The sequence below is a fragment of the Capra hircus genome, chromosome 5 (genome assembly GCF_001704415.2).
Source record: "Capra hircus breed San Clemente chromosome 5, ASM170441v1, whole genome shotgun sequence".
In the NCBI taxonomy this organism is placed as follows: Eukaryota; Metazoa; Chordata; class Mammalia; order Artiodactyla; family Bovidae; genus Capra; species Capra hircus.
The window spans coordinates 10,696,907-10,709,585 of NC_030812.1; the positions used below are offsets into that span (position 1 = coordinate 10,696,907).

The following is a 12,679-nucleotide window of genomic DNA, read 5'->3' on the forward strand; positions in this document are numbered from 1 at the left end:
ATAATTTTATCTTTAGACATTTATTCTTATTATTGCATTTAAGCAATTCAAAGGCACTTAAATACTTTTAATATTTTTATGTTAATAAAATGCTTCAATTATCAGAAAGACAATTTTAAACCTTTCATAGAAAAAACAACATTCAATTAGTAATCATGTCAAAGAAATATACAGTACCTTTCTCCGATGTTTCCTTAGATCACTTGGCTATGATTGGCAGTAATAAAAACAACACAAAACAGAACCAGTTAATGATTATCATTTGACCGTGTCACAAATTTAAATAGTAGCTATAATTTAACTTTCTTTTTTTAAACTTTCATTCCATTCTTTTCAAAACAAATGTCTTTTAATCACTATAAAAGCATTCCTCCAGGGAGCTATTTTCAAGAGGAAACTTCCTAGATGGCATGGTAGAGGGGCAGGTCTTCATGAAGGGAGCATGTGTACATGCCTGAAACCTGAGCTGTGAGACACACAGACCTTAGGGAATATGAAACATACATGAAGTGACTGGCCAGAAGTAAACATGGGACTATATCCTCCCAAGGAAACATAGATGGGAGTGAAGAGGATTATGTGTAAAGGGAGCGCCAATGTACATACAAGTGGTTATAAACACTCCCTTTTATCCTGCCTATGCAGGGCCTTGGACCTCCTTTGGGCAGTTATGCTATTCCTACGTGATCTCAAAGTTTCTGACATCTGAAATACTGAAAGCTTCTGCTTTCTCAGATGCTATTTCCCAAATACCTAAAACTCTGGCTTCAGTAAGTACAGCATATATCTGGGGCTTCTGTTTCCTTCATAGTGCTCTCTTACAGAATTAAACAAAATAAAAAAAGTTATTTCTTTATGACCTCAGATAAAACATATTCACTTAATATTTGTTCATTTGTCTTATGTAAGGAAAGCACTTGTTAAACTATTTCATTATTTATTACTTTAAATTAAATTTAAATAATTGAAATAAATTATTATTTCATTAAATTATTAAGTTAAATTATTTCATTATCATTACTTTATATTTCTGTTGCTACTGAAAAATGGGTTGATTTACCTCATTCAATATTCTAAGTAACTAGATGTTACTAATGTTATTTATGCCTCTGGATTTGTGGTGAGGTAAAGGTAGATATCAATAGGTTTTATTACCAGGACAAATATCTATGTTTGCTAAATACGTAAATATGAACAATATGAGTGAGTACAATGGTTTTAAAATCTCTGCCTGTCTGTCCCTAAAATTTAAAATTTTGCTTTGATTTCAAATTTATATTCAAACATGAATTACATCCAACAAAATTATTTTTTTCTTCAATATTTTGTACAGGTAAAGGAAAACCTGTCTTTCACCGTAACAATAATGAATTTGATGACAAAGTTCTACTAGGTGATAAGGACCTCCTGGCTTTTATTTTTTGTTTTATTGAGTCAGATATTAAACATTTTAAATGTTTAATTTTTGTTTACTTTTTTCCTTTTTATCCTCAGGAAATTCTCTAATAGCTTTTAAGTACTCTAATTATAGTATAATAATGTTCTTTACCGTGTTTTATTTATAACTGCTCAAGAAAATGCATGAGAGCAGTGGCATCCTATTCATACACAACCAAACATTATGTGTAAATGGATACAAATATATTATTTTGTTATTATAAAAATAACAACACTGTCAAGGGTTATAATGCTAATATATAATGAAAATACTTAAAAGGTCAAAATAATAGGTTGAAAAAGTGTTGAAAATAATAGCAATACAGAAATAACCAAAGTTCTCTTGGCTTGAATGCTAAGTAAATTATACCCTTGTGGGCCAATATTCTTACTACAGCTTTGATGACAAGTAGATCATCAATATACATAGCATAAATTACACATGCAGAAACTAAGCCAAATACACTATCATTTTTAATTACTCTAATCAGATGGATGGCTCCTGGATTTTAGAGGGGAGGGCATACCCCACAGCCTGTGGGATTTCGGTTCCCTGACTAAGGATCAAAACCGTGTTCCCTTTAGCGGACATGTGGAGTCTTAACCACTGCACCACCAAGGAAGTTCGGTTCCTAGACTTCTAAAACAGGGAGATCATGATTTGGTCATAGATCAAACTGGAGCTCAGTATATTGGGTTAGTTTATCTTAGTACATTGGCTAAAATGTTGTGCTGTATCTGGCTGGGACCCACTTTGATTAGTTGGTCTTTATTTGGATTTTCCATCTGGAAATAAGCAAGGAACAGGATACTCAATGGTTGAAGGAGATATTTCCACTTTAATTTTTTTTCATCACTCCTCTTTTATATAGATTTTATTGCCTGGAAGTTTCATAATTGTAAAGACTTTGGATATAGGAAATACTGCCTCATAAATAGCCTTTTGTTCCAATTTTCAGTTGCAAAATTAAAGAAAAAGATACCTAAACTGATATACATAGTAGAAATTTTATGAAGATAAAATCTAAAAATCATTTACTTACAGGGTAGTCTTCCCCTTGGGGTGAGAATATTATACACACACACACACACACATACACATACATATATGCACACATGTGCACTTTTATATATATTAATTCTAATGCCATTTTTTGCCACAATACACATTATTGCAACATAACTTTTAAAAAGATTGATTTAACAATCATTTAGAAATTGAGTTAACCTTCTTTGTTCATATATTATACACATGTATACAGATGCAGGCATTGTGACACTTTTTATAGAGGTTTCACAGCCTTCTGACCACAAATACTATATACACTTAATATTCATATTCTTCTGTCCTATTATTAATCTCTCCTCCATTTGTTATACTTGTACTAGATTTTTGCAGTATATCATCTATTATTTGATCTATTTGTGTTCTAATTAATCTCCATCTCCAAAGTTTTATTTTTAATTTAAATTTTATTGTTTTAATATAGTTCTAATATTCACGACAAAACATAGATTTTCCCCTCATAAAGAGTTCAGAATATTACAATCTTCATTATCATTGTCCTTAATCACAGAAAATATATTGAAATATATTTCCCTCCTAACCACTGAAAACAACAAAGATAAAATAGTATACGCTTTTGACTTGGCAAATTTGAAGAAAAATTCAGCTCCTCTTTACTAGCTGTGTTGAACAAGGACATTTATCCATACTCTCAACATTTCAATTACTTATGGTCAAGATAATGCCCTTAGATTTTCAAATGTTATCATGAGGATAAAGTGACTAAACATTATGACAGTCAGCAGTCACTCTACCTACATTATTTTTGGCAAAGGGTATTTTAATTTTTCTTTCATATGTTAAGAGTATTTCATAATTTAGATTTCTGACTTTTAATCTCAAATGAAGATACATGAAATAAAAAATTAAAGGATAAAGAAGGGTGAAACTATTGACATGGAATTATAAAGCTCAGGAACTTGCTGCTATTGTTTTAGAATTTAAGCTCTTCTTTTAGAATTATAATTTTCTATTATAAAATTATAACATTCTATGTTGGTGTATTGAAGCAATTATAATAAATAATTTTGAAACTTACTGTGTTAAAAAAAAGAAACACCCAGTCTCAATGTACTTCATCAAGATATCATCAGTAAAAATGAACTTAATGGTCTAAATTATTCAGATTTCTCATGTGATATTTAGATTTCTGCTCTTCCTTCCGTTTACAAATTATGTGACCTTGGGAAATTATAGCTGCGTGGGCTTCATTTCCTTATTTTATAGTTGGGTTAATATTTGTGCTTATCACATAGGTTTTTATTAGGCTTCGTTTCCTCACTTCATAGTTGGATTAATATTTGTACTTATCACATAGGCTTATTAAGAAAAAAAGGAAAATGACAAAGCACACAGCTTTTAGATGAGAAGAAGTATCCAGTAAATTCTAGCCGATGCATCAGTAACTCTCGCGGAAGCAAAGGCTCTCTGGGCGCGCCATACCAGTGTCATGACTCCCATCCGGTCCATTTCCCTGGCAGGACTTCGAGGTGTGAGCTTTGGCGTTGCGTGTCCACTAGGGGGAGACGAGCTGGCCAGTGAAGAAGCTGTGACCGAGGCAGTGATGGAGGTACCTGGGTGGACCCTTGCTAAATTCAGGCCTTCCAGACTCACACTAGCCACTCTGTTCTCAATTTCTTCAGCGCGTAACTCTGTGGATTCTTTTTCTTCTTGAATTAGTCTGAAAGATAACAGGTTAATTTTGATACATTACATGTTGTTATAAAGTTATTAATGTTTGGAATTCATCAAATGAATAAGTGAATAAATAACTGTGAATATTTTTAGATCAAATCTAACATTTTAATTTTTTCCCTAGACAATATAACTTACAATAAATTCCAGAGACTTCTTGGCAGAGAACTAGAAAATCTTTCTTTCCAAATGACATATAATCCCTTGGGTTTAGAGTTTGATACCCTTTCTAAACTGCTGCTGCTGCTGCAAAGTTCCTTCAGCAGTGTCCAACTCTGTGTGACCCCATAGACAGCAGCCCACCACCAGGCTCCCCATCCCTGGGATTCTCCAGACAAGAACACTGGAGTGGGTTGCCATTTCCTTCTCCAACATGAAAGTGAAAAGTGAAAGGGAAGTCGCTCAGTCATGTCTGATTCTTCACCACCCCATGGACTGCAGCCCACCAGGCTCCTCTGCCCATGGGGTTTTCCAGGCAAGAGTACTGGAGTGGGGTGCCATGACCTTCTCCGTTTTCTATACTACTACCTGTTAAAACTCTTTTAAAACTTTGAGTGTCTAGTTAATTACTGCCTCTAATCTTAATCTTACGTTTGTACTTAGGAACTAATATGTGAGACTTTTAAGAACTCAGGTCTCAACAAGGATATTGACTCCTACCTCCTATCCAGTGAAAAAGCATGATTGATAGAGTCCTCAAAAATGGTCATGCTTAATTATAATCTGACCAAATTAAACCCTGACTTAGCCAACTTGCTTTTACATAAGCACTAAGCAATTTAAATAATGCATATATGCTAGATAGTTAAATGTTCTAAGAAAAACTGTTGCTGTAAATGCTTTTGAGAAGACAAATCACTATTACTCTTTTTCTTTAATCAGGGAGAAACTTCAAGAATATACATAAATTATTTATTACAAAGACACAAAGAATAAAGAATTTTAGCGGGGTTGCGGCAAAGATCCTATTTAAGCTGAATCTATACAAGGGAATTTTCTCTAACACCACAGTTCAAAAGCATCAAATCTTCGGTGCTCAGCCTTCTTCACAGTCCAACTCTCACATCCATACATGACCACAGGAAAAGCCATAGCCTTGACTAGACAGACCTTAGTCGGCAAAGTAAATGTCTCTGCTTTTGAATATGCTATCTAGGTTGGTCATAAATTTTCTTCCAAGGAGTAAGTGTCTTTTAATTTCATGGGTGCAGTCACCATCTGCAGTGATTTTGGAGTCCAAAAAAATTAAGTCTGACATTGTTTCCCCATCTATTTCCCATGAAGTGATGGGACCAGATGCCATGATCTTGGTTTTCTGAATGTTGAGCTTTAAGCCAACTTTTTCACTCTCCTCTTTCACTTTCATCAAGAGGCTTTTTAGTTCCTCTTCACTTTCTGCCATAAGAGTGGTGTCATCTGCATATCTGAGGTTATTTAATATTTCTCCCGGCAATCTTGATTCCAGTTTGTGCTTCTTCTAGCCCAGCATTTCTCATGATGTACTTTGAATATAAATTAAATAAGCAGGGTGACAATATACAGCCTTGATGTACGCTTTCTCCTATTTGGAACCAGCCTGTTGTTTCATGTCCAGTTCTAACTGTTGCTTCCTGATGTGCATATAGGTTTTTCAAGAGGCAGGTTAGGTGGTCTGGTATTCCCATCTCTTTCAGAATTTTGCACAGTTTATTGTGATCCACACAGTCAAAGGCTTTGTCATAGTCAATAAAGCAGAAGTAGATGTTTCTCTGGAATTTTCTTGCCTCTTCTATGTTCCAACAGATGTTGGCAATTTGATCCATCCTGAGATATCTTCCTCTTAACTATAAATGGATTATTGTGATTTCCAATGATATATAATCTTTAATTTCAAGGTAATGATCACCACAAAATTTTCTTTTTACATATTTACTTTGGAAAAGTTTGGCAATTTCTTACAAAACTAAACATGCTCTTAATATATAATTCAGTATTTGTGTTCCTTGATATTTACCCAAAGAATATGAAACCTGAGGTCCACACAAAAACCTGCACATAGACATTTAGAACAATTTTATCCATAATTGTCCAAACTTGGAAACAACTAAGATATCCTTCAGTAGGTGAATGGATACATAAACTGGTACATTTATACAATGGAATAACTTCCAGTGCTAAAATGAAATGAGCTATCAAGCCATGAAGAGACATGGGGGAACAATAAATGCATATGATTAAATGAAATAAACCATCTGAAGAGGCTACATATTGTATGAGTCCAAATATATGATACTCTGGAAAAGGCAACCATGGATATAATAAAAAGATTAGTGATTTCCAGGGGTTGGCAGGGGGAGAGGGATGAATAGACAGAGCACAGTGAGTTATTAGGACAGCAAAAATATTCTGTCTGTATGATATCATGATATTGGGTATACATCATCATACATTTTTCAGACACCCAACAGTGAACCAAAATGTGGAAATACTGTTTGATTCTTCTGATATGAGGTATTTAGAATAGTCAAGCTCATAGTCTCAGAAGGTACATTAGATGCCAGGAACCCAGAGGTGGGGGTAGGATGGGGGGGTGAATGGGGAGTTAGTGTTTAATGGGGATAGAGTTTCAGTCCAGGAAGGTAAAAATTCAGAAGATGGGTGACATTAAGTGTTGCAAAACAATGTGAATGTACTTCGTGTTACTGAACTATACAGAAAAACATGGTTAAAATAGTTGTTGTTCAATTGCTCAGTCATGCCTGACTCTTTGAGACCCCATGGACTGAAACACACCAGGCTTCACTGTCCTTCTCCATCTCCTGCAGTTTGCTCAAACTCATGTTCATTGAGTCAGTGATGCCATCCAACCATCTCAGCCTCTGTCATCCCCCTTCTCCTCTTGCCTTCAATCTTTTTCAGTATGAGGGTCTTTTCTAATGAGTTGGTTCTTCATATCAGTTTGCCGAAGTATGGGAGCTTCAGCTCCAGCATCTGTCCCTACAATGAATATTCAGGATTTATTTTCTTTAGGATTGACTAGTTTGATCTGCTTGCCGTCCAAGGGACTCTCAACAGTCTTCTCCAACTCCACAGTTCAAAAGCATCAATTCTTAGGTGCTCAGCCTTCTTTATGGTCCAACTCTCACACCCATACATGACTACTGGAAAAACCGTAGCTTTGATTATACAGACCTTTGTTGGCAAAGTGATGTCTCTGCTTTTTAATATGCTGTCTAGGTTGGTCATAACTTTTCTTCCATGGAGCAAGCGTCTTTCAATTTAATGGCTGCAGTCACCATCTTCAGTGATTTTTGAACCCAAGAAAATAAAGTCAGCCACTGTTTCCACTGTTTCTCCATCTATTTGCCATGAAGTGATGGAACCAGATGTCATGATCTTTGTTTTCTGAATATTGAGTTTTAAGTCAGCTTTTTCACTCCTCTTTCACCTTCATCAAGAGACTCTATAGTTTCTCTTTGCTTTCTGACATAAGGATGGTGTCATCTCATCTGCATATCTGAGAGTATTGATATTTCTCCTGGAAATCTTGATTCCAGCTTGTGCTTCATCCAGCCCAGCATTTCACATGATGTACTCTGCACATAAGTTAAATAAGCACGGTGACAATATACAGCCTTGACGTACTCCTTTCCCAATTTGGAACCAATCCATTGTTCCATGTCTGATTCTACCTGCTGCTTCTTGACCTGCATACAGATTTCTCAGGAGGCAGATCAGGTGATCTGGTATTCCCATCTCTTTCAGAAGTTTGCATAGTTTATGGAGATCCACACAATCAAAAGCTTTGGCATAGTCAAGAAAGCAGAAGTAGATGTTTTTCTGGAACTCTCTTGCTTTTTTGATGATCCAATGGATTTAGCAATTTGATCTCTGGTTCCTCTGCCTTTTCTAAATCCAGTTTGAACATCTGGAAGTTCTCAGTTCACATGCTGTTTTAGCCCAGTTTGAAGGATTTTGAGCATTACCTTGCTAGCATGTGAAATGAGTGCAATTGTGTGGTAGTTTGAACATTCTTTGGCATTGCCTTTCTTTGGGATTGGAATGAAAAGTGACCTTTTCCAGTCCTGTGGCCACTGCTGAGTTTTCTGAATTTGCTGGTATATAGAGTGCAGCACTTTAAAGCATTATCTCTTAGGATTTGAAATAGATCAGCTGGAATTCCATCACTTCCACTAGCTTTGTTCATAGTGACCTTTCCTAAGGCCCACTTGACTTCATAGTCCAGGATGCCTGGCTCTAGGTAAGTGATACACCATCACGGTTATTTGGGTCATTAAGATCTTTTCTGTACAGATCTTCTGTGTATTCTTGCCACCTCTTCTTAACATCTCCTGTTTCTCTTAGATCCATACCATTTCTGTCCTTTATTGTGCCAATTTTTGTGTGAAATGGTTAAAATAGTATGTTCTATATTATGTGACTTTTACTACAATAGTGTTAGTTGCTCAGTCATGTTCAACTCTTTGTGACCCCCATGGACTGTAGCCTGCCAGGCTCCTCTGTCCATGGAATTTCTCAGGCAAGAATACTAGAGTAGGTAGCCATTCTCTTCTTCAGGGGATCTTCCCAATTTACAGATCAAATCCAGGTCTCCTGGATTGCAGGAAGATCCTTTACTGTCTGAGCCACCAGGGAAGCCCCTTTACCACAATAAAATGACATTTAAAAAAAATATGCTGCATCAATGTCAGTTCATCAGTTGTAACAAAAACTACTCTTATTAAGGATGTTGACAATGCGGGAGGATATGTATGTCTGAGGCCACGAACTCACTCCACTTTTCTCTCAATTTTGCTCTGAATCTTAGACTTCTCTAAGCAACAACATTATTAAAAATGCTAATATCAGTTCAGTTCAGTCGCTCAGTCGTGTCCAACTCTCTGCAACCCCATGAATCACAGAACACCAGGCCTCCCTGTCCATCACCAACTCCCAGAGTTCACTCAGATTCACAACCATCGAGTCAGTGATGCCATCCAGCCATCTCATCCTCTGTCATCCCCTTCTCCTCCTGCCCTCAATCCCTCCCAGCATCAGAGTCTTTTCCAATGAGTCAACTCATCACACGAGGTGGCCAAAGTTTCAGCTTTAGCATCATTTCTTCCAAAGAAATCCCAGGGCTGATCTCCTTCAGAATGGACTGGTTGGATCTCCTTGCAGTCAAAGGGACTCTCAAGAGTCTTCTCCAACACCACAGTTCAAAAGCATCAATTCTTTGGTGCTCAGCCTTCTTCACAGTCCAATTCTCACATCCATACATGACCACAGGAAAAACCATAACCTTGACTAGACGGACCTTAGTCGGCAAAGTAATGTCTCTGCTTTTGAATATGCTATCTAGGTTGGTCATAACTTTTCTTCCAAGGAGTAAGCATCTTTTAATTTCATGGCTGCAGTAACCATCTGCAGTGATTTTGGAGCCCCCCAAAATAAAGTCTGCCACTGTTTCCACTGTTTCCCCATCTATTTCCCATGAAGTGATGGGACCGGATGCCATGATCTTGGTTTTTTGAATGTTGAGCTTTAAGCCAACTTTTTCACTCCCCTCTTTCACTTTCATCAAGAGGCTTTTGAGTTCCTCTTCACTTTCTGCCATAAGGGTGATGTCATCTGCATATCTGAGGTTCTTGATATTTCTCCCGGCAATATAATTACTCCTAATTATAATATCTCACGTACAGAAAGAATATGAATTATGTTACTCTGAAGTTTATTTTCATGGTGCCTTTTAACTTCACCCAAAAATCAGAATCCCAAAGCAAGTTTTAATAAAGTAACATAGTACAATATTAATAATGTTTAAACACATTCCAATGGAAAAATTGCCTCCTCTTCAAAAAAAAAGAAATTTTATACTTTAAAATGATTGGCCATACATGACTCCAGAAAAACCTGATGAGAGATGATATGGTTTTGCTAAATTAAAAAATACAGTTTTAAACTCTGCTACTGCTAAGTCACTTCAGTCTGTGCAACCCCATAGACAGCAGCCCACAAGGCTCCGCCATCCCTGGGATTCTCCAGGCAAGAACACTGGAGTGGGTTGCCATTTAAACTCTAGGCATTCTACTAATTGTAAAGGAAAATCAAATTAGAGGAACTAGCCTAGTGGGCTGCCATCTATGGGGTCGCACAGAGTCGGACACGACTGAAGTGACTTAGTAGCAGCAGCAGCAGCAGCAGTTGAGTAAGAGATAGGTTGAAGTTTAATCAAGCTAAAGATCCAGTGCTACTCAGATATTCAATTCATTTGGAAAAGTCATCGAAGATTTCACCTTTACCTCATTCATTTATATTGCTCTAGTATCATTGACTGCAAGGAGATCCAACCAGTCCATTCTAAAGGAAATCAGTCCTGGTTGTTCTTTGGAAGGAATGATGCTAAAGCTGAAACTCCAGAACTTTGGCCACCTCATGCGAAGAGTTGACTCATTGGAAAAGACTCTGATGCTGGGAGGGATTGGGGACAGGAGGAGAAGGGGATGACTCAGGATGAGATGGCTGGATGGCATCACTGACTCAATGGACGTGAGTTTGACTGAACTCTGGGAGTTGGTGATGGACAGGGAGTCCTGGCGTGTTGCAGTTCATGGGGTCGCAAAGAGTCAGACATGACTGGGCGACTGAACGGAACTGAACTGAATATCATTAATCTGCATTTTTCACATATGTTTCTTATAAAAGCTGTCCTAACTTTATCCTGGGAAACTGTGAAACTGCACATTATAATTCGGTAGGTGCAGGGTTAGGTCTGAATATCTGGATGCCAGTGCTTCTGATTTCACTGATGATCACAATTTTAGAATCAAGGTCTTCCAATCCCTTGAGACCATCAGAAATCCCTGAATCACCTGATTTCCTTGTTGATCGCATCCAGTTGTTCCTGAAGCATCATGGCCAATGTCTGGGCATCAGAATGGCCACTTGGAGAGAGAAGATCCATTGAGCTGAAAATTGTTTCTCTATCGTCATCATCAATGTCAGACATCTCTGTGTCACTTTCAAAAGGGTGGCTGCTTAGCACTCCAATTTGTTGAGTTCTATTCCACTCATGATCTCCAAGAGACTTCACCTGGAAGGTAAAGCAAAAATTACAGTATGTTTCATCTTGCTCATTTTCAAAGCACTATTTTGAAAATAAAAACCCAAAACACACATGCTTTTATAGCTACCTCGGCAAAGGCAGAATTGATTATAAACATTTTATTTATCATGTCAATAAAATAGTTCCTTGATACTTAAGTCATGGAAGGTACTAATTTCAGCATAAATATCAATATTTTAATAGGAATAAAAATGTAAAACTTCTGCACGATTTCTAGTTCAACCTCAGTTTAAGGTAGTACTTATTTTAAAGCATCCATGTTTCCCATGTTTTCACTTTTTGTAAATGTAACAATCTCTATTCACTAGTACTTAAGCATTTCCATTTCTTATACTATTAATAATTAGACTGAGGGTAGAAATATTACCACACAATAAATTACACAGGAATTCTTTCTCCTGTATTCTAACAAAGTATTAATAAAAACATTGCAAAGATTTAATTTAATCTCCACTGCTCTGGTTGTTTAAATGCCTCATTGATTTTTTTAAGTCCAAGGCACATCAATTTACACGACTATGTTTTTAAAATTAATACAATAAGTCCTCCATATGAGTAACAGTCTTAAGTGACCAAGAGACCAGTGCTTTTCAGGCTATGACCTGAAGGCAGGAGAGGGCTGAAAGAAAGAGAGCAGTCCTAGATTTCCTGCTATTTACAACTAGGTTTTCATTTTTGTGAGGATGTAAAATGATTCTGGGGGGGACTACAAAAGTGATATTGCCCCAAAGCCCATTTTTGGCTACATGGCATAATTTGAAATCACTCAAACAGAGACACAAGTGACTATGTAAGGTAGGACACATAAAATTCCTGAGCTTCAGTTTAGGATAAAACAGTACTCAATTTATAAGATTACATGAATAAATACTTGACACATGCTTAGTTCAACTTTTGGTACCTAGTAGGTGTTTTATGCGGAGAAGGCAATGGCAACCCACTCCAATACTCCTGCCTGGAAAATCCCATGGACAGAGGAGCCTGGTAGGCTGCAGTCCATGGGGTCGCAAAGAGTTGGACACAACTGAGCGACTTCCCTTTCACTTTTCACTTTCATGCACTGCAGAAGGAAATGGCAATCCACTCCAGTGTTCTTGCCTGGAGAGTCCCAGGGACGGCAGAGCCTGATGGGCTGCCGTCTATGGGGTTGCACAGAGTCGGACACGACTGAAGCGACTCAGCAGCAGCAGCAGCAGGTGTTTTATGTTGGACTTCCCAGGTGGCGCTAGTGGTAAAGAACCTGCCTGTCAAAGCAGGAGATATGAGAGATGCGAGTTCAATCCCTGGGTCGAGAAGATCCCCCTGGAGAAGGGGATTCTTGCCTGGAGAGTCCCACAAACAGAAGAGCCTGGTGGGCTATCGTCCATAGGGTCATA

At 37.3% G+C, this 12,679-nt stretch overlaps 1 protein-coding gene across 5 annotated transcripts in view; it reads right to left on the reverse strand.

Moving 5' to 3' along the window:
* The window catches only part of PPFIA2 (PTPRF interacting protein alpha 2), a 523,670-nt gene that overhangs the window by 88,985 nt on the left and 422,006 nt on the right, over positions 1 to 12,679 (reverse strand). For all 5 annotated transcript variants that reach the window (XM_005679766.3, XM_005679765.3, XM_013963702.2 and 2 more), the window contains 3 exons: positions 11,050 to 11,270; positions 3,947 to 4,184; positions 178 to 207 (listed from right to left, as the gene is read on the reverse strand). In XM_005679766.3, the coding sequence (XP_005679823.1) occupies positions 178 to 207; positions 3,947 to 4,184; positions 11,050 to 11,270 (489 nt within the window). The remainder of the gene's footprint in view (positions 1 to 177; positions 208 to 3,946; positions 4,185 to 11,049; positions 11,271 to 12,679) is intronic.